Source organism: Mobula birostris, chromosome 21 (genome assembly GCF_030028105.1).
Source record: "Mobula birostris isolate sMobBir1 chromosome 21, sMobBir1.hap1, whole genome shotgun sequence".
NCBI classification, from domain to species: Eukaryota; Metazoa; Chordata; class Chondrichthyes; order Myliobatiformes; family Myliobatidae; genus Mobula; species Mobula birostris.
In genome coordinates this window covers 47,925,069-47,948,006 of record NC_092390.1, presented here as the reverse complement: position 1 = coordinate 47,948,006, position 22,938 = coordinate 47,925,069, and the positions used below count along the sequence as shown (strand labels likewise).

The following is a 22,938-nucleotide window of genomic DNA, read 5'->3' as shown; positions in this document are numbered from 1 at the left end:
TTGCTCTTCAGATCCTGCTACCTACTATCTAATCTTTTACCCAAGTGACGCTCAGTATTTCCACAATCTGATTTTCTCAAATTTTAAACTCAACTAACAATGCTTTGTATTATCTTGAAAATTGTGAATTTCATAGCAAACAAGATTCTCACTACTCAAAATGTTACTGTGATTGAATCTTAGTACCTAGTTCCAACAGAAACTTACAGTTAATAGTGACTCCTTTCATATCAGTGAGGTCTTCCAACCTAGGCAAACTACCATGTGTTTCACTTTAGAGCTTTACTTCTACATCTTGTATGTTAATCACCAATTATTAAATTTAATTTGGTGTATGTCCCCACGTTGCACCCTCCAAATTTTCATCATTATTACTCTCCAAGTCTCATTGAAGCAACTGCTTGCAGTATTTTCTGTGAAACTAACTAATCACTGGTTTAAGTTGAGAAGGTGTACAAAATGAATCATTGTCTGCCATAGTTATCTGTTTCCACTGTCATCTGAGACATTAGCATGGTTGTAATGTTTGGTGGTCCTCCTGATCTTATAGGTACAGCACGTCATTCCTCTCTTGGTTTCCGTAACAGTGATGGAAAAACTACTTTCTCCTATGTTAACGCATGGCTTAAGTGTCCCCTAAGTAACAATGATTGTATGTAGCAATTATATAACTTAGCTCGCTAGATCCATGGAGTTATTACAGCAGTGAAGTAGACTCTTTGGCCTAACTCATCCATGCTGACCAAGATGTAGATCTAAGCTAACCCCATTTTCTTGTGTTTGGCCCAGATTGCTCCAAATCTTACCTATCTATATTCTTGTATGAACCTTTTTTTTTTAAATATTCTGTTTGTACCTGCCTCTACCACCACCTCTAGCAGCTCATTTCAAATACCCACCACTCTGTCAGTGGAAAAGCTGGCCTCTCAGATCTCCTTTAAATCTTTTCTCTCTTGCGTTCATCCAATGCCTGGTAGTTATAGACTGCCTCTACTCTTGTGAAAAGGACTGAGTATCTCACCCTATCTATGGTCATCATTATTTCCTAAACTTCCAAAAGGTCATTCCTCAATACTTTTTGTCTCGCCCATGCAATCTCTCTTCAAAATTCAAGTCTTCCAATCCAGGCAACATCCTTGTAAATTCCACACCCTTTCCAAGCTTAATCGTATCCTTCCTCTTGCGTGGCAACCAAAACTGAATACAGTACGCCAAGATTGGTTTAGTCAAAGTTTTGTGCAACTGTGACATAATGTCTCAACTTCGGTTCCCAGTGCCAGGGCCAAAGAAGGCAAGCATACCATACATATTCTTCATCACTTTGTCTATCTTTGTTCCCACTTTCAAAGAATTGTGTGTGCCTGTATCCTTGATTCAGCAACCCTGCCCTGCCATTCACTGTCTATGTCGTAGCCTACTTCCCAAAATGCATCACTTTGCACTTGTCTGAAATTCCATCTACCCTTCCTTTGCCCATTCTCCCAGTTGATCATTATCCTGTTGTAGTCTTAAATAACCTTATTAACTGTCCACTATACTATGGATTTTGGTAGACAATAGAATAATTGTGCCACTTACATTCTTTATCAAAATATTAATATATATGACCAACAATAGGGGACCTACTTCTGATTTCTGTGGCACACCTTTGGTTATAAGTGTCAAATGTGGAAAACAACCCTCCAGTTCCACCTTCTAACTCCTTTGACCAAAGCAATGCTGTATCAGTTGGCTAGCTCACTCTGGATTCCATATATTGTAGCCTTTTGGACCAGTCTACCATGCAGCGCCTTGTCAAAGGTTTTGCTGAAGTTCATCTCAAAAATGTTTACCATGCTGGCAATTCCTTTCCCAATGCAAATAAATCCTGTCTTTCAACATTCCTTCCAATAACCATCCCACCATGGATGTAAGACTCACTGGCCTGTAGTTCACTGGCTTGCCCTTGCAGCCTTTGGTCCATAAAGCACAACATTAGCTATCCTCCAGTCTTTTGCCAGCGAGGCTGTGGCTCCAGAAATTTCTTCCCTTGCTTCCCACAGTGTTCTAAAGTGCACCCACCTGAGCCCAAGTGACTTATCTACCTTTCTGCACTTCATGACTGCCAGTACCTCCTCGATCATAATGTCAATATGTTTCCAAATATCACTGTTCTGTCCCTGAGCTCACTAGCTTCCATGTCCTTCTCCATTTTCAAAATAGACAGGAAGTATTCATTTAAGATCTTGGTCATCTCCCATATTTTAAGATTTTCTTTTACCTTATCTGGCAGAAGATCTCATGTTCTCTTTTTGCCCTTCTAATTCCCTTCTTAATTGTACTCTACATCACCTACTTTTGTTAAACTTGTTCAAAACTAATCCCAGGCTGTATTCTCATTACATCTTCTTTTCTCTTCCTCAGTTATCCTGTATATGTTGATGCTGCTGTCTTGATTGATGTTGATCAATGTAGATAGATGTGTGTCTTTGTGTATTAGCATATCCAATCATAAAGTACAGTAAATCCTTAATCTTGCTCGTTTGTTAAAGTGGTCTGAGGAGCCATGTGCAGCTCACCTGAATCAGAGAGATGGATACCAAGCTCAAACTCAAGGACAGTTGAAGGAGCAGCTTTACCACGAAATTATTCATTACTTCGATAAAGGAAAGGTAAAATGATTTTGTAAAGCTGTATCAAAATTTTGTAAAGATGTGGTTTTCAATTGAAATATTTGTACAGTACTATGCAAAAGTCTCAGATACATGTAAAAAAGTTCTGTAAAGCAAAAATGTTTTCAAAACTAGTGAAATGAACATTTCCTAAATATCAAAATATTCACTATAAACAGCAGTAAACAATCAAACACTAAATCAAATCCATATTTGGTGTGACCACCTTATGACTTTAAAACTGCTTCAATTCTCTTAAGTACTCTGTCATTGAAGCAGCAGAGATGTGGTTTTTGAGGAGGATGCAAAAAATATCATGGACGAAATGAATATCTAATGAGGATGTCATGAACAGAGCAAACACAAAAAGAGAAATAATGTATGAGATCATGAAAAGGCAACGTAACTTCATTGGACATGTGATTAGGAAAGAGGAGTTAGAATGCACAGTAATTATGGGAAAGATTGTAGGGAAGGAAGCAAGAGGAAGACAAAGGCAAATGATGATGGACACAGCAGCCAGAGAACTGGAAATGAATACCAATGAATTGATCCACTTGACCCGAAAGAGGAGTGTGTGGGCCATGACAGTCAAAGCTCAAACTGAGCACGGCACCTGATGATGGTGACTCTGTCATGCAGGTTTATAAGAAAGTCAGCTGTTAGATTTTACCAAGCATCTTGGAGAACTTGCCACAGTTCTTCTGCAGACTTCATCTGTCTCACTTGTTTCTGTCTCTCCAGGTAACTCCAGACAGCTTCGATGATGTTGCAATCAAGGCTCTCTGGAGGCCATACTATCTGAAAACATATAAGGAAATCTGTGGTGCCTAAGACTTTTGCACAGTATTGTGCCTTTCGTCTAGTTTAATATAGTAATTACATACGAGGGGTGATTGATAAGTTTGTGGCCTAAGGTAGAAGGAGTCAATTTTAGAAAACCTAGCACATTATTTTTCAACATAGTCCCCTCCTACATTTGCACACTTAGTCCAGCGGCCGTGAAGCATACAGGTCCCTTCTTTGTAGATGACGGCGTCTTGGACCTCCAGAAAGTGGTCCACAGCAGGGGTGATTGATAAGTTCGTGGCCTAAGGTAGAAGGAATTGAGTTATGAACTTCAAACTTTCTGCATAATCACTCAAAGAGTTGAACTGCACGTGCATGTAATAAGACCTCTATAACTCATCTCCTTCTACCTTAGATGTTACCAATGGTAGGGTGGGTTTTACCCGTGATGATCTGGGCCATATCCATTACTTTGTGTCGGCTTTTCCATTCAAGGGCATTGGTTGTGATGCAGCCAGTCAATACAGTCAGGTAGATAGGGTAGTTAAGAAAGCTTATGGGGTGTTAGCTTTCATAAGTTGAGGGATAGAGTTTAAGAGTCGTGATGTAATGATGCAGCTCTATAAAGCTCTGGTTAGGCCACACTTGGAGTACTGTGTCCAGTTCTGGTTGCCTCACTATAGGAAGGATGTGGAAGCATTGGAAAGGGTACAGAGGAGATTTACCAGGATGCTGCCTGGTTTAGAGAGTATGGATTATGATCGGGGAAAAAGGAAGCTAGGGCTTTACTGTTTGCAGAGTAGGAGGGTGAGAGGAGACATGATAGAGGTGTACAAGATAATAAGAGGAATACATAGAGTGGATAGCCAGCGCCTCTTCCCCTGGGCACCACTGCTCAATACAAGAGGACATGGCTTTAAGGTAAGGGGTGGGAAGTTCAAGGGGGATAGTAGAGGAAGGTTTTTTACTCAGAGAGTGGTTGGTGCGTGGAATGCACTGCCTGAGTCAGTGGTGGAGGCAGATACACTAGTGAAGTTTAAGAGACTATTAGACAGGTATATGGAGGAATTTAATGTGGGGGGTTATATGGGAGGTAGGGTTTGAGGGTTGGCACAAAATTGTGGGCCGAATGGCCTGTAATGTGCTGTACTATTCTATGTTCTATACTTTCCACTTCACACCTATAGAAGTTTGTCAAAGTCTTAGATGACATAAAAACATAGAAAACCTACAGCGCAATACAGGCACTTTGGCCCACAATGCTGTGCCGAATATGTACTTACTTTAGAAATTACCTAGGGTTACCCATAGCTCTCTATTTTTCTAAGCTCCATGTACCTATCCAGGAGTCTCTTAAAATACCCTATCGTATCAACCTCCACCACCGTCGCCAGCAGCCCCATTCCATGCACTCACCACTCTCTGCGTAAAAAGCTTACCTCTGACATCTCCTCTCTACCTGCTTCCAAGCACCTTAAAGCTGTGCCCTCGTGTTAGCCACTTCATCCCTGGGAAAAAGCCTCTGACTGTCCACACGATCATGCTGAATCTGCTTAAATTTCTAAAGAAGTCAAAGCACTGCTGTGCTTTTTTCATTATGGCACTTAAGTGCTTGTCCCAGGACATATCCCCTGAAATGATAACATCAAAGAATTTAAAGTTGCTGACTCTGTCCACCTTTGATCCCGCCAATGAAAACTAACTAATAGACTTCAGGTTTCATTCTCCTGAAGTCAATCATCAGCTCAAACACGAGGAAATCTGCAGATGCTGGAATTTCAAGCAACACACATAAAAGTTGCTGGTGAACGCAGCAGGCCAGGCAGCATCTCGAGGAAGAGGTACAGTCGATGTTTTGGGCCGAGACCCTTCATCAGGACTAACTGAAAGAAGTGCTAGTAAGAGATTTGAAAGTGAGAGGGGGAGGGAGGAGATACAAAATGATAGGAGAAGACAGGAGGGGGAGGGATGGAGCCAAGAGTTGGACAGTTGACTGGCAAAAGGGATATGAGAGGATCATGGGACAGGAGGCCTAGGGAGAAAGAAAAGAGTGGGGGGACCCAGAGGATGGGCAAGGGGTATAGTGAGGGGGATGGAGGGAGAAAAAGAATGTGTGTATATAAATAAATAATGAATGGGGTACGAGGGGGAGGTGGGGCATTAGTGGAAGCTTGAGAAGCCAATGTTTATGCCATCAGGTTGGAGGCTACCCAGACGGAATATAAGATGTTGTTCCTCCAACCTGAGTGTGGCTTCATCTTTACAGTAGAGGAGGCCGTGGATAGACATATCAGAATGGGAATGGGGCATGGGATTAAAATGTGTGGCCACTGGGAGATCCTGCTTTCTTTGGCGGACAGAGCGTAGGTGTTCAGCAAAACGATCTCCCAGTCTGTGTCGGGTCTTGCCAATATATAGAAGGGGACATCGGGAGCACCGGACGCAGTATATCACCCCAGCTGGCTCACAGGTGAAGTGTCGCCTCACCTGGAAGGACTGTCTGGGGCCCTGAATGGTAGTGAGGGAGGAAGTGTAAGGGCACGTGTAGCACTTGTTCCGCTTACAAGGATAATACCGGGAGGGAGATTGGTGTGGAGGGATGGGGGGGACGAATGGACAAGGGAGTCGCGTAGGGCTGACATTGAGAGAGCGGTTCTTGTAGCTCCACTCAGCTGTAATTTTAATCTTCCTCCTATACGCTGTTCCATTACCACCCTTGTATTGGCCAATGACAGCGGTGCCATCAGCAAACTTAAATATGGCGCTGGAGCTGTGCTTAGCTTCACAGTCTTAAATATAGAGTGAAGAGAGCAGGGGGCTAGGCACACATCCTTATGGTGCACCAATGCTGATGGAGATTATGGAGGAGATGTTGTTGCCAATCTAAACTGACTGAGGTCTGCAAGTAAGGAAATCAAGGATATGTTTGTACAAGAGCAGTATTGAATCCTACAAAAGGTCTTGAAGCTCATTGATTAGGTTTAAGGGGATGAAAGTATTGAATGCTGTGCTGTAATTGATAACATCCTGATGTATGCAGCTTCATTGTCCAGATGTTCCAGATATGAATGAAAAGTGATGAAATGGTATCTGCTGTTGGCCTGTTGTGAGAGTAGGCAAATAGGAGCGAAATGCAAGTCGCTTCTCAGACAGGAGTCTATATTTCAATCACGAACTCTCAAGGCACCATCATGGTGGATGTAAACAATAGGCAGATTACCACTTTCTTCTTAAGCACCGATAAAGTTGAAGCCAGCAGTCGAAAGTACTTTGTTGCTCTTCAGTCATGAAGTTGAGTCCGACTTTTCATGACCTCATGGACCGCAGGGTCTGTAGGGTTTTCATGGCAAGATACGGAAGTAGATTGCTGGGCCTTTCTTCCACGAAGACACAGCTGCTGCCCAGTTTGGGAACCAGCTGGGTTTGAACTCAGTACCATCTGCCTTGAAGTTTAGTGCTGATACCACTACACCACCACACCAGCCAGCCTCAGAAAATACTAGGGACTTCATTTTGAATATGTTAGCAAAACTGAACCAAAAAAAACACATCCTATTCTTAGAACTAGATAAAATTCTGTTATTATTTACGTTAAGCAGAATGACACATTTAATTTTAATTCTTTCAGGTAACAAGCTCATTTCAATGAACAGCTTCAAAACTGTCTTTCCTAAGGAAAGCAAAAATTCTCAGGAAAAATAGGCCATTCAAGATTACTTTGGCATTCTGGGGTCTGTTAGTAATGCAGACTACGTATTCTGAAATACATAATCATACTTAAGCACAATATACTTTGTTAATATCTGCCAATTGTATAATTTTTAAATTCATGCTGTTACTTCAGTTGACACCCCATAAATACTTGGGGCACTTAACAGGGTCTGGTTTCCAGGAACTAAATTATGCTAATTAAAGTGCTCAAATTCTTCCCATGCAATTTTGAACCAGATCAGAACGGTTTTTTAACTGTCTCATTTCTTGAATTGCCAACACTAACAACATAATTATAATCACACAATTTTTCATTGATTGCACGATAACGTTAAGATTTAAAAAGTGTTGAAAGGTCACATTTTTTGTTTTTATATTCTTTCAACAAATGTGTGGAGCTAAAATGGCAATTATTACATGATGGCACTGGTGATGCATGGTGACTTTTTGTGAGCAGTTTACAAAACTTAAAATTTATTTCTTCTGGACTACTGTCACTGCAATCTGCAGCCTGTAATTTCCCTTTAAGTAACATGCTTTTGAACCATCTAAATGAACTTCTGAAGGACTCGGCAGATTTAACGTTCAGCAATGCAGATATAACAACTTTATGCAGACGAAGGCACATAACCTCGGATGGAAGACAGGGAGGTGGGGAGGACTCCAAGCCAAACTAAAATGGTAGGGTGTAGTAGTTCCTCTACCCAACATCCTGTTAGCAAATATACAGTCACTAGAGAACAAGATTGAGGATTTAAGTGCAATATTGCAGTTTCTGAGGGAAATGAGGTATTGCTGTGTTCTGTGTTTCACAGATACATGGTTCACTCAAAACACGCTGGATATGCCAATCCAGCCTGAAGGATTCCCGATTTACCAGATATATAGATCTGCAGAACATTCAGGGAAGGCAAGAGAAAGGGGTTTGTGTTTCATGATAAGCTCTTCGCGGTGTTCAGACATAACGGTCTTGTCGCACTCTTGTACCCCCAAACTGGAACATTAAGTGATTAAGTGCTGTCTATACTACTTACCAAGAGAGTTCAGGAAAGCAGCATCTATCATCAAAGGCCCCTTCAATTGAGGCCTTGTTCTCTTCTCACTGTTGCCATCAGGAAGGTGGTACAGGCGCCTCAGGTCGCACACCACCAGGTTCAGGAACAATTATTACCTCTCAACTATCAGGTTCTTGAACCAGAGGGGACTCATCCCATCACTGAATTGATTCCACAACCTATGGATTCACTTTGAAGGACTGTAAAAACTTGTGTTCTTAATATTTATTGCTTATTTATTTATTGTTATTTTTTCTTTTTATTTGCATAGATTGATTAGTTGTCAGTTTCTGTCGTGAAAGGTTTTTCATTGATTCCATTGTGTTTCTTTCTATTTACTGTGAATGTCTGCAAGAAAATTAATTTCAGGCTAGTATATGGTGACATATATGTACTTCAATAATAAATTTGCTTTGAACACTGAACTTTGAACATAGTTGAAATCTAGCTAAATTAGGAGGTTTTCTCATAATTATGGTGTTGCCAATGAAGATGCAAGAACATAATCTGTGTACCTTTTCAGGAAGCGCAGTTTGTTGTTTTCAGGGCAGTACAGTAGAACAAACAACAATGCCTAGAAATGATATTAAAGATGGGCGATTCAGTAGTTGTGAAACAGGATAAGATGGGGCAAATAGTAATTTCAGTCACCTCTTGCAAACACAAGCTTCGGTAGCTTTAAGATCTTGGGTTTGACTGAAGTAGCATCTCACAGGAGAAAGATAATTGTCTTATGATTAGAGAAAATTTACAAGGATGTTGCTGGGACTTGATGGCCTGAGTTATAGGGAAAGATTAAATAGGTTAGGACATCATTCTCTGGCGCATAAGAGAATGAGAGGAGATTTGATAGAGGCAATATAAATTATGAGTGCTATAAATACGTAAGCAGACTTTTTCCACTGAGGATGGATGAGACTAGGACTCTGGAGGTCATGGGTTAAGGATGAAATATGAAATGTTTAAGGGGAACTTCTTCACTCAGAAGGTAACAATCTGCCAGTCGAAAGTGGTGAACTGGGCACATCTTCAACATTTTGGATAAGTACATGGATGGAAAGTGTATGGTTCAGGTGCAGGTCACTGGAACCAGGCAGAATAATATTTTACCATGTACTAGATGGGCCAAAGAGCATGTTTCTGTGCTGTAGTGTTCTATGACTCCATATGTGTGCTGCTACAATATTTTTTCAGATTTTTAACATTCATGCAAGCTTGATGTGTTTGTAAATTGTACACTGATTTTGCATATTTTAAATACTGCATTAACTCATCTGTTTCATACATTTATAAGTTCCTCATCAGCAGGCTATGAGCTATTGTGGTTTTATTGGTAATTTGATTCTTACTTTGTTTTAACCATAAATGTTTTCTGCCTGTTGCCACACATACCCCAACCCTTCCTATTGCTCTACCATTTATCCTTTTTCCCATCTATGCTGTGATGACATTTTTCTTCTCTTATTCCCCAAGCTTATTTTTAAACTTCACCCTCATTAAATGAAGTGAATAAAGAAATGGTTCAGTTTTTGAGCAATTATTTTGCTTTGCATTTATCATTATAGTGTGAAAAATAGATGTCTAAAATATTTGAGAACCAGCGACTTAATGAAAGTAAGGAACTTAAATTATATGACCCGTTGGGGCACCTTTGAGAGAAAGATAGTGCAGTCTGATGTGACCAGAATAAACATTAAATTTCCCTGAATGCTCTTGCTATCGCTTTGCTTTGGAAATTAAAGAAGAAAAACTCAGTTTATTAAAGAAGAAAGATGCATAGCAAGACAAATATAGCTCTTCCTCGTTAAACGAAGAACACTTTTGATGACAACATTTCTGGTTGATCTGCCACCCTTCAAGAATACTCTAACGTTTTCATTTCATTGAGAGGAACCAAGATAGAATTCCTCGAGAACAGTTCTGCAGGATTGTTAAATGTCGGGTAGATGAAATCAATACATTCTTCCATAGTTTTTGCTGGCAGAATCACATCTTCAGGTAATTCGATTTCATCGTTTTCATTTTTCTCAATCTTGTTTCCTCCAACACCTAATAAGTGGGAGGAGAAGATGGTGGCACGCCTGAGCGTGCGCAGCCCTTCGGTGAAAAATGATATCGTATCTGTTAAATAGGGGCCGTGGACAATTCTGATTTGATGGAGAATGGACGTGAAAGAACAGAGGAACTTCTGGAGAAATTTCTGAAATGCTCATTTGCTGCTGTCATTACTGCATGGTCGGGAATCTTTTGGAGGGTAGGCCTCAAAATCCCCGGCCTTGCCTGCTTTTGGCTGCTGTGAGCATCGTGAGGCGCTACTGAGGCTGGCTGTGCACACGCGTCGTGGTTTCCATGAAAGCTATAATCGGGTGGAAAGCGGGGCCTGTTGAAGAGTGAGCAATTTTAAATGAATATAACCCTGACCTTTGCATGCATTCTGTAAGTTAGTGCATTTTAGGTCCATTTAGTCAAAAAAAGTGCCGCTTTAATGCACCGTTTGGGCTAATTTGAGGGCACAAACAGATACACAGAATGAGAATTTTAGTTATGTATAGATTAGTTTTTAAAAAGTACTGGAGATATAGGATTAAAATTTAGCAAACCTCCAGTTCATTGTTGATATTCCAGGATTGTAAAAGTGATAGCTATAGATATAATGGGTTCATCAATTGCAGTATTTCCCAGATTCTTCTCCAGACTTAAAAACCATGGAATAACTTCAACTTTACTAGGACTGCTTGATGACACATTACGTTATATGACATCTTCATGTCAACTCCTAGACCTCTTTTTTACTTACTTGAATCAAGGCTGCAATGAGATCCAAAGACAAACATTCTAGTGGAATGCCCATTGAACATATTTGTGTAGGTTATTGGGAAATACCCGCTTTACTGACTATTGACTGCAGAACTGCTGGCATTTACTCTTGTAAATGACAACCAGAATTTTTAGAGTTCTCAGTTCACTTGAGAGTCTTGGACATACCAAACTCTGTCGGCACTGTTTACTCTCACATGCTACAGCTGTATATTTGATGAAATGCAGTGGCAAAACATGATCTGGCAGAATTTTCCAGCACTTATGCTCGGGAATTAGTCTCCAGGAACCTTTGCCACTGAGATCTGACACAGTGTAATTTGAATAAAAATAGACCGTGAGAGAGAATAAAGTAGGTTATATTTCTTTTAAGTAATATGTTAAGTGATTGCACTTTTTAAAACTTAGTATTTTAAGTCTTGTTGTTTAATTGATATTTGATGAGAATTAATTAAAAACAGTAAATTTGACAGCAAATCAGTAGCAGCCATCAAAGATTTTTACAAACCTGTTGGAGGAATCTTGTCTTTGGCCCATATTCCATGCATGGTCGTGTTACCTAAGTTATGGATCATGTTTCACCAAGCATGTGAGAAGTTTGAAGTTAGCAATCAGCAACCCACTCTTAGCAAGCTCTCAGCTGATATATCTTGTTTTATTTAAAAAAAGCCAGTTGGAATCATAAGACATAAGGAAGGCATATGCAATGACTGAATCGAAATTTTCTGAGTAAGTGAATACACAAAGGTGCCAGCAGGAGTACTATCTGAGAAACTGAGATTGAATCTGATAGGAAGAATAGAAGATCTGATTTGTGTAGAACTTTTTACTTACCCTGCTGTAAAAAAAATTGGAAACTTAGCTTTAAGACGCTGTAATCAAAAAAGACATGGTATGTTAGCTTTCTTGGAAAAAGACATTGGAGTATAAAAGCCTACAAGTCTTGCTGCAGTTGTACATGGCTTTAGTGAAACAGAACCTGAAACAATGCATTCAATTTTGATTTCTGTACCTAATTTACAAAAGATATTTGCAGAGGATGAGTTTTAGGTTGATTCTTGGGTAGAAGAGAGTTGGCAGGTTAATTCTATACTCTAGAACTTAGAATAATGAAAGATGATTAGATTTAATCATATTCCTAAGGGGATTGATTAGCTAGATGCTGATTACCCTGGCTGCAGAGGTAGCCCTACTAGGAGGTACACTCTCAGAATGCAGATTCAGGCATTGTGTACTTTCTTAAATTACAGAATTGGGAGTCAGATGTCTGGGAATACTTGATCAACAAACTGAAGATGGTGATGAGTGAAAGAGAATCATAAATGGGGCTCTGATGAAGAAATGAATTTGATACGTAACATAAACTATGATATAAGAACATAAGAAATAGGAGCATGAGTAGGCCATCTGGCCCGTTGAGCCTGCTCTTCCATTCAATAAGATCATGGCTGATCTGGCCATGGACTCATCTCCACCTACTTGTCTTTCCCCCATAACCCTACTATGCAAAAATCTATCTGACCTTGTGTTAAATATATTCACTGAGGTAGCCTCCACTGCTTCATTGGGCAGAGAATTCCACAGATTCACCACTCTGGGAAACGCAATTCCTCCTCATCTCCATCCTAAGTCTACTCCCCTGAATCTTGAGTCTATGTCCCCTAGTTTTAGTCTCACCTACCAATGGAAATAGCTTTCCTGCCTCTATTTTATCTATCCCTTTCATAATTTTATATGTTTCTATAACATCTCCTTTCATTCTTCTGAATTCTGAGGACAGTCTCAAGTGACTCAATCTCTCCTCATTCCCCTCATCTCTGGAATCAACCTGATGAACCGCCTCCAAAGCCAGTATACCCTTCCTCGAGTAAGGAGACCAGAACTGCACACAGTATTCCAGGTGTGGCCTCACCAGTACCCTGTACAGTTGCAGCATGACCTCCCTGCTCTTAAATTCAGTCCCTCAAGCAATGAAGGCCAACATTTGCCTTCTTGATAGCCTGCTGCACCTGCAAAGCAACCTTCTGTGATTCATACACAAGCACTCCCAAGTCCCTCTGCACAGCAGCATGCTGCAAATTTTTACCATTTAAATAATAACCTGCTCTTTTAATTTTCCTTCCAAAGTGGATGACCTCACATTTACCAACATTATACTCCATCTGCCAGACCATCGCCACTCACTTAGCCTCTCTGTATCTCTTTGCAGACTTTCTGTCTCTTCTGCATAATTTGCTTTTCCACTCAATTTAGTATCATCATAAAACTTAGATACACTATACTCAGTCCCCTCTTCCAGATCATTAATGTATATTGTGAACAGTTGTGGGCCCAGCACCGACTCCTGTGCCACACCACTCACCACTGATTGCCAACCAGAGAAAAACCCATGTATCCCAACTCCCTGCTTTCTATGAGTTAAGCAGTCATTTATCCATGCTAATACATCACCCCAACTCTATGCATCCTTATCTAATGGATAAGACTTTTATGTTGCACCTTTTCGAATGCCTTCTGGAAACCCAAGTAAATAACATCTATCTGTTCTCCTCTATCCACTGTGCTCATTATATCCCCAAAGAACTCCAGTAAGGTTGTCAAACAGGACCTGCCTTTGCTGAATCTGTGCTGCATCTGCCTGATAGATCCATTTCTTTCCAGACAATTATATGGAATGGTCAAGATTCAAAGAACTATATGATGTTCTTAGCTTCTTATTTCTGCCTCATTCAGTTCACATTAATGTCATTATTGCTCCCTTTTCTCCAGTTTACTCAGATGTGTCCTTCTATATTAGTCATAGCTCCTGCCAGCTGGCTGTATTAAAGTTGAATTCTACTGCACTCCATTGACGGGAATTTTAAATGGCATAAACTTGTTACAAGGTCATGAACTTCCGCAACTCCACAGATGCTGCCTGACCTACTGAGATTCTCCAGCTTCTTGTTTGTTGCTCCAGATTCCAGCATCTGCAGTCTCTTGTGTCATCGTTGATTTTAGTTGATATTTTATAGCATTATTAAAATATGAACTTTAAAATCTGAGTTCCTTCTCCTGTTCTCCTTGTTACCTGCTAAACTAAATACTTCTTTTAAGTAACCTATTGTATAGTACTACATTTCTTATTAGTTGGCATGTCTAAAACATTAATTTTATTGTCACAAACAAAAATATAATTGTTCAATGAACCTATTCAAAAATTGAATTAATAATATTTGGTTATTTTTGCACAATAGTTTATTAGTTATTAATTTGTGGTCCTTTGAAATTATTAAGAAATATACACACAGCAGAAATTTTGTTATTGATGTTCAATAGACTATAAATTGGACTGGTAGCTCTATTTCTCTGCAACTACAAATTCCATGAATTCTTCAAATGAGAGGGAAGGATTGTAAGTACACACCCAGTTACAAATGCAGCATTTCTTGAATTAGTTAAGGATGATCGAGGTATATATTAGTAGCAGGAAAACATATTAGAATATTTTAATATGCAAATATAGGATCTGATGTCTGCAACAGGTAGCCATTCTAGTCAGCACCTTTTCAGGCTACTTTGAGAAAAGCGTAGCCCAATGCAGGACCTACAACAGAGAAGGTACAAATCTATTTAGTTTTGATACCAGGAATGATTCACTCATGTTCTATCTATGTTAAGATGGCTAAATCCCAATTTATCATCCTGATGCCTTGATCTCCTAACCCAAACCATGAATTTAACGAAAGGCCATGATTCTCAAATTCTCCAACTGCAGTACCATGATCTTTGGCATAGACCTGCAAGTCAAGAGCATATATTAACTGCCACAGATGGGGTGAAACATAATCTAATTCTTTTAAGTGTACAATGATCTTTGTAACAGTTGACTGTCATTTTCTAGGCAGTAAAATATTAAAATGAATGACAATGATATAATCATTCAAAGCAAAAGACCTGGAACATTTATTCTGAATCTTTACTAACAGAAAGAATTGTTGCAGTGGGATGTACTAATCTTTTCGTGAGTTATAAGTGCATTGAGATTCTACTGATTATTTATTTATGAGTGATTGTAAATCATTAATGTTTTTATTTTGTATTCCACATTTTCTCATACTTATCAGATGTGGGAAGAGGCCATTTCTTTAGGCAAAGAACTGGCAGAACAATATGAAAATGAATTGTTTGATTACGAACAACTCAGTGAATTGCTGGTAAGATATTAATTACAAATCATAAAATAATTAGTAATTATTTCTTGCTTTTGAACTGTTAATTAATTACATGACTTTGTGTTAATTTTACAGCAAAAACAAGCTCAGTTTTATGAGAGCATTGTCAGAGTGATACGAGCAAAACCAGATTACTTTGCTGTTGGGTATTATGGCCAAGGCTTTCCTTCGTTTATCAGGGTAGGAACATGTTCATATTTAATTTTGACAAGCTAGAAATTATTTTGACTACATTTAAAAAAAAGAGGCTTGAATTATTTATTTAAATATATAGATATACTTGGTACAGAGATGTCACTGCCCAACCACAACGTTCTTAAGAACCAGAACTGTAGAAAGAAAATGTATTGTGCTTTGGATAACTAATTGGAGAATATAAGAAACTTCAGGAATATTATAGCACATGTTAAAGCATAAATTATAATCATTTTGCATTAAAAACACTTGTAAACAAGACTAAACAATGTTGCGATCCAACTTGTCAAATCTGCTGTGACAGTACAGTAGACACATTCACTATTGTGTTGCTTCTATTCCCATTTTGTTATCAACAATATCTCAACATTTTTTCTTATAGCTGAATTTTTGAACTAATTTTTAACCTTGGAGCATGTTACAAGTATATCTTAACTGTTATTATTTTTCTATGCTTTTTATTCACTAATTCTACATCAGTTGCTCCTATTATAAATAGCAGAGAGGAGCCATCACCAACACACAGTTGAATTACTGAGTTTCTTTTCAGGGTTTTTTTCATAAAAAGTAAAAGCATATACTAAACAGAACTGTTTTTTTACAGTTTTGCATATACAGAAGGAAACAATTTGTTCTAAATTATGTCAAAAATGTGATTTCTGTTTCTGACAATTGACAGTCCTGTAGAAGCCACATACTTCATCATCGCAATTTTCCCTTCCCTATGCAGTGTTTAGATTGTTTTGATTTAAAACTTGCTAGTTTGTGTAATTTTAAGATTTCCTTGTTATATGTGTTCACTAGGTTGGCTACTATAAACTTTTCAAAGTGTGCTGTGTATACTGAACAAAAATTTCAAAAATCTAACAGAATCTCACAGGTTTATTTGTGGACTTCCCATACATTTCAGATTAAATTTCCAACACGATAAAACATCATTTTTAATTGTGCTATGTACTAGTCTACACTCCTCTACAGTAATATGTACCAGCCACTGTTTATTTTTACTTTTTTGTGCCTGTTTGTTTTTTCTTTCTGGCCTGCTTTGGAATCCTTCTCAAATTGTGAAATATTTCTATTCATATCAACTGATATTATTGGAATTAAATACACATTCCTCCACTCTATATTACAAGCTAAGGCAATACTCTTTCCTTACTTACTCTTTTCAAACTATCAGATGCACATGTAACAATTTTGTTTGAAGATACTTTTCAGTAAGTTATATCAGGACTTACTACTGACAAGTATGCTTGTATATTTTCTGCACATTTTTGGATGAGAATATAATAAAATATTGTGTTAATACAGCAGTTGTGTTAATATAGCAAGGAAATATCTCAAAGCATTACAGGTGCGTTTAAAAATTGGCACAGCTTCAAACCATCAACTTTTAGGCATATGCATCAAAGAGAGATTTTTGAAGAGGATCAAAAAAGAGAATTTAGAGAGGTAGGTAGAAAGCTGAGAAGTAGGACCTCTTGGGTAGTAATTTCTGGATTGCTGTCTGTGTATGTGTCAGTGAGGGTGGAAACAGGATGATTTGGCAGATGGATGTGTAGCTGAGAAGCTGCTGCAGGAGGCAGAGCTTCAGGTTCTTGGATCATTGGGATTTCTTCTGGGGAGGTGTGACCTGTTCAAAAATAACAGGTTGCACCTGGGCCTGAGGGGAACCAATATTCTCATGGGCACATTTGTTAGAGCCGTTGGAGAGGGTTTAAACTAATTTGGCAGGGGAGGTGGGAACCAGAGTGAAGAGACTCAGGATAGGACGGATGGTTAAAAAAAAGCAAAGTTAGCATGCAGTCAGACTATCAGGAAGGGCAGGCAGATGATAGGACATCATCACAGCCAGCAGGGTAAGTATCAGTGCATAGGGATGCAGAATCAAAAAAAGTAGCAAATACAGTACACAGAGTATTATATCTCAGTGCACGAAATATAAGAAATAAGGTGGATGATCTTGTTGCACCATTACAGATTGTCAGGTATGATGTTGTGGCCACCACTGAATCATGGCTGAAGGATGATTGTAGTTAAGAGTTGAATGCCCAAGGTTACACATTGTATTGGAAGGATAGGAAAGTAAGCAGAGGGAGTGGTGTGGCTCTACTGGTAAAGATGGGATCAAATCAGTAGAAAGATGTGATATAGCATCCGAAAATGAATCCTTGTGGGTTGAATTAAGAAACTGCAAGGGTAAAAGAACTCAAATTTCAGTTACAGTATATACAGGCTTTCCAACAATAGCTGGGATGTGGACCACAGATTACAACAGGAAATGGACAAGGTGTGTGAAAAGGGCAAGGTTATGGTAGCCATGGGCGATTTCAACAGGCACATCGATTGGGTAAATCAGGTTGATAAAAGAGAGTGAGTTTGTTAAATGCCAATAAGATTGTTTTTTAGAGCAGTTTGTCATTGAGCCTACTAGGGGATCAACTATACTGGATTGGGTGGATTGGATTAATTAAGGAGCTTAAGGTAAAAGAACCCTAAGGAGCCAGTGATCACAGTATGATGGAGTTCAACTTGAAATTTGATAGGGAGAAAGTAAAGTCTGACATAGCAGTATTTCAGTGGAGTAAAGGAAATTATGTTGGTATCAGAGAGGAATTGGCCAAAGTAAATTGGAAGGAGCTGCTGGCAGGGATAACAGCAGAGCAGCAATGGTGTGACTTTCTGGGAAAAATTAGGAAGGAGTAGGATAGATGTATTCCAAAAACAAATGCTCAAATGGCAAAATAGCACAACCTTGGCTGACAAGAGAAGTCAAACCTTATATAAAAGCAAAAAAAGGGCATACAGCAAAAATTATTGGGAAGTTTTTGAAACCCTACAGAGAGCAACTAAAAGAATCATTAGGAGGGAAAAATGAAATATGAAAGCAAGCCAGCGAACAGTATCAAAGTGGATAGTAAAAGCTTTTTCAAGTATGTGAATAATAAAAGAGAGATGAGAGTTGATATAGGACTGCTAGAAAATGAGGCCAGAGAAATAATAACGGGGCCAAGGAGATGGCAGATGAACTAAATGAGTATTTGCAGCAGTCTTCACTGTACAAAACATTAGCAGTGCAGTAGATGTTGAAGGATGTGAGGGAAGAGAAGTGAGTGCAGTTACTACTACAAGGGAGAAAATGCCCGAAAAGCTGAAAGACCTAAGAGTATATAAATCACCCAGACCAGATAAACTGCACCCTAGGGTTCTGAAAGAGGTAGCGGTAGTGATTGTGGGGGCGTTAGTAATGATCTTTCAAAAATCATTGGACTCTCTGAAATTGCAAATGTCACTCCACTCTATAAGAAAGGAGGACAGTAGCAGAAAGGAAATTACAGACCAGTTAGCCTGACTGCAGTGGTTGAGAAGATGTTGAAGTCAATTGTTAAGGATGAGGATGAGGTTATGGAGTACTTGGTGACACAGGACAAGATAGGACAAGGTCAGCATGTTTTCCTTAAGGGAAAATCTTGTCTGACAAAGCTATTGGAATTCTTTGAGGAGATTACTAGTACAATAGATAAAGGGATGCAGTGATATTATATATTTGGACTTTCAGAAGGCTTTTGACAAGGCTGCTTAACAAGTTAAGAGCCCATGGTATTACAGGAAAGTTACTAACATGGTTAGAGCATTGGCTGATTGGTAGGAGGCAGCGAGTGGGAATAAAAGGATCCTTTTCTGGTTGGCTGCCAGTGACTAGTGGTGTTCGACAGTGGTTGGTGTTGGGACAGCTTTTTATGCAGTATATCAATGGTTTAGATAATGGAATAGATAGCTTTGTTGCCAAGTTTACAGATGATGCAAAGATTTGTGGAGGAGCAGGTAGTGTTGAGGAAACAGGTAGGCTGCAGAAGGACTTGGACAGATTAAGAGAATGGCAAATGAAATACAATGTTGGAAAATGCATGGTCACGCACTTTGGTAGTAGATATAAATATGCAGACAATTTTCTAAACAGGGAAAAAATCCAAAAATCTGAGATGCAAAGGGACTTGGGAGTCCTTGTGCAGAATACCCTGAAGGTTAACTTGCAAGTAGAGTCGGTGGTGAGGAAGGCAAATGCAATGCTAGCATTCATTTCAAGAGGTCTAGAATATAAGAGCAGGAATGTGATGCTGAGGCTTTATAAACTGAGACCTCACCTTGAGTATTGTGAACATATTTGGACTCCTCATCTGAAAAGAGGGTTCAGAAGGGGAACAAGGATGATACTGGGAATGAAGGGGTTATCATACGAGGAACATTTGATAGCTCTGGGTCTATTCTGACTAGAATTTAGAAGAATGGGGGGGATCTCATTGAAATCTTTTGAATTTTGAAGGCTAGACAGAGTAGATGTGGAAAGGTTGTTTCCTTTGCTGGGGGAGTCTGTGACAAGAGTACACAGCCTCAGGATAGAGGGGTGTCCATTTAAAACAGAGATGTGGAAAATTTCTTTAGCTGGACAGTGGTGAGTTTGTGGAATTTATTACTATAGGCAACTATGGAGGCCAGGTCATTGGGTGTATTTAAGTCAGAGCTTGATAGGACATGACATCAAAGGTTACGAGGAGAAGGCCAGGGAGTAGGGCTGATGAGGGGAAGGAAGGATCAGCCATGATGGAATGGCAGAGCAGACTTGATGGGCCAAATGGCCTAATTCTTCTCCTATGTCTTATGGTCTAATAATCAGAGAATTTTAAAGTAGAAGACCAAGATGGCTGAAGCCCTAACTGGTAATGGTCAGAAACAATGGTGTAAAGAAAGCATTGAAGGCCATATGTGCAGAAACATTCAGAGAGCTGTACAGTCTATGTTCCTTAGGAGTCTGCAACAGTATGAAGAGACTTTCCATGTGAGGACCCTGATTTAAGAATTAAAATTTTAAAAATGAAGCATTGGTCGTCATCATGAGGATTCTGAGTGAACTGGCATTGATGCAAGTTAAGACAGAATGGAAATATATGCTGTTGTATGATTAGTCAGTATTAACTGTTCTGTAGGAAAATTTAAATTGTGCATTTAAAATGATTTGTGGAAAGGAGAATTCTTGTATTTGTGGTGATACAGTCTCTTTACAATTGGCAAATGATTTTGCCAACAATAGTGCAGTGTATGAATATCTCAATAGAAATGTGGATCCCCTGTAACTGTATTTTTAAATAATAATTCAAATTATTCCTTGGATTTTTTTCTGCTGTTCATATTTAATAGTAAATTTATATTAATGACTTGGTGACATCTATGCATAAACAATTTACTTTCCAAACCTATTTTGTTTCATTTGTTGTAAAACAAAACATTGCCAAAGACCAGGACCTAAAGAAACATATTCTTTATTCAGTCAAGGTACATGAAAAAAGAGAATGTAGATGATGTTAAAAGCCATCAGGCCATATATCCTGGCTGACTTTTACATTATAAATGTAATATAAAGTTTGGAATTTCTCCAAAATTAGTTTTAGTGCAAAGGATTACTGTAAATTGTATTTGTCCCATTTGTAAGTTGTGTCAGAAAGTCCAGTGCATCCTTAGATCAAACTAGGATCATATGAGGGACCGCAGATGGTTTTAATACTTGAATGATGTAGCTGAGGTAATTCAGTTAGTGTTTCATTGACGTTCAGAAAATATTTTAGATAGCTTTGAGTAGCAGAATCTTATAGTTTGAACACAGGCATCAATGTTTCTGTGCTTATTTGTAGGAAGGCACATTTGTAATTCAAAGTCTCATTCTTTATAATTACGTGACTAGTTTTCAATTAATTTTTTTTTGTAATTTATTTTTTTATTGAATTTCATCATCAAGCAAACATTTCCATAAGATGTATTTCAGATACTGTGCATATATATCATATAATCATATTTGTCACAAATCGCCACATGTTTATCTGAGGTATACACTTATAGAAAGGAGAGGAAAGACAGAACAATCGAAAGAAGAAAACTATGTACAGAGTAGGGAGTGATTTTTTTTTACAACATGTTCATTGACTTGTGAGAATAAAATCAGGCCTATGAGGTGTTATGTAGTTAAACCATTTTTTCCAGTATGAATAAAATTGTTCCAACTTATGATTAACAGATGCTGTTATCATCTCCATTTTGTAAATGTCCATTGTAATTTCCATCCATACATTTAAAGTTGGGCTCTCCTGTGATAACCATTTCCTAGTAAGGGTCTTTTTACCAGCCACCAGCAGTACATTCATTAAATATTTATCCCTTTTCAACCATTCTTGAGGTATATAACCAAAATATATGGTCTTACTCTCTAAGGGTATTTCACATTTAAAGATGTCTTATAGGGCATTATGTATCCAACTCCAAAAGTCTTTGATAACGGGGCATTCCCAGAAAATATGATAATGGTTTGCATTTTGATTTCCACAATTTTTCCAGCAAGCAGAGGAGTTACTATTATAATGGGATTTCTGAGAGAGTGTAATAAAATATCTTATCAAGTTTTTCCACCCGAACTCCCTCCATTTCTGTGAACTGGTACACTTCCATTGATACCTCCATATTATTGTCCAGTCTTCCTCAGATATTATTATCGCTCCTTCCTTCTCCCATTTTGTTTCAATGTATGAAGTCGAATGTGTTTTAAGATATGACAAACCCTTATAAATGCTTGAAATTATTCTACTACTGTTGTCTGAATTACATGCTTTTCTAAATAGCTCTATCAGACATGTACTTGCCTTGGTTACATTTTTAACTGTCCTATTAACATACTGTCACATCTGTAAATACTGGTAAAAGTGTTGTTTTTCAAATAAGTGTTTCTCTTTGAGCATTTCAAAACTGAACAGTGTTCCTTCTTCCATTATATTGCAAATAGCTGTTATTCCTTTAGCTGTCCAGTCCTTAAATCTAGCATCCAGTTTATTCGACGTAAAATCCGAGTCATATGCACACCATTTTAGAATTGCAATGTCTCTCTCCAGTTTATATTCTTTTATAATAGTTTTCTGTATTTTAAGAGTCCATTTCACCCACGGGTTGTCAATATTATTTATGTAATATTTGTAGGAGTTTTCAATTAATTAATTTAATGAAAATTCTGACTTTTGATTTGTATTTCCAAATGTCATTTCTCAGCTGGATAATCAGCAAATTTTCATTTCATGAAATGATAGTAAGTCAAAAAGAACCAAGTAATATGTAACCTAATTCAGTTTTGTTTTTTGAAAAAATACAACATTCTGTGCAAAACTCAATATTATAAAACGTTATTATATCTTTGTTTTAGATTGTTCTAAATAATAAGTTACTTTTCCTGGGAACCATCTCTCAATATAATTTATTACTATCATTCTTTAATCGAGCATTGTATTCATTATAAAAGTACTTTTAAACATATTCAACATTCAGAGCAAATAAGTTGAATAAATGCATGTCATGCACCATAGTCTTTGAGCTCAAACATTCATGCCAAGTTGGAAAATTGGAAAAAGCTGATGACAAAATATAAACTAGAGAAGTTTTATAACATGTGAAGTAAGCATTCTAAGAGTGAAA

At 38.3% G+C, this 22,938-nt stretch overlaps 1 protein-coding gene across 3 annotated transcripts in view; it reads left to right on the top strand.

Annotated features, from left to right (window-relative positions):
- Positions 1–22,938, top strand: part of dock1 (dedicator of cytokinesis 1) — a 555,786-nt gene that overhangs the window by 439,245 nt on the left and 93,603 nt on the right. For all 3 annotated transcript variants that reach the window (XM_072239408.1, XM_072239407.1, XM_072239409.1), the window contains 3 exons: positions 2,532–2,651; positions 15,130–15,219; positions 15,313–15,417. In XM_072239408.1, coding sequence (XP_072095509.1) covers positions 2,532–2,651; positions 15,130–15,219; positions 15,313–15,417 — 315 coding nt within the window. The remainder of the gene's footprint in view (positions 1–2,531; positions 2,652–15,129; positions 15,220–15,312; positions 15,418–22,938) is intronic.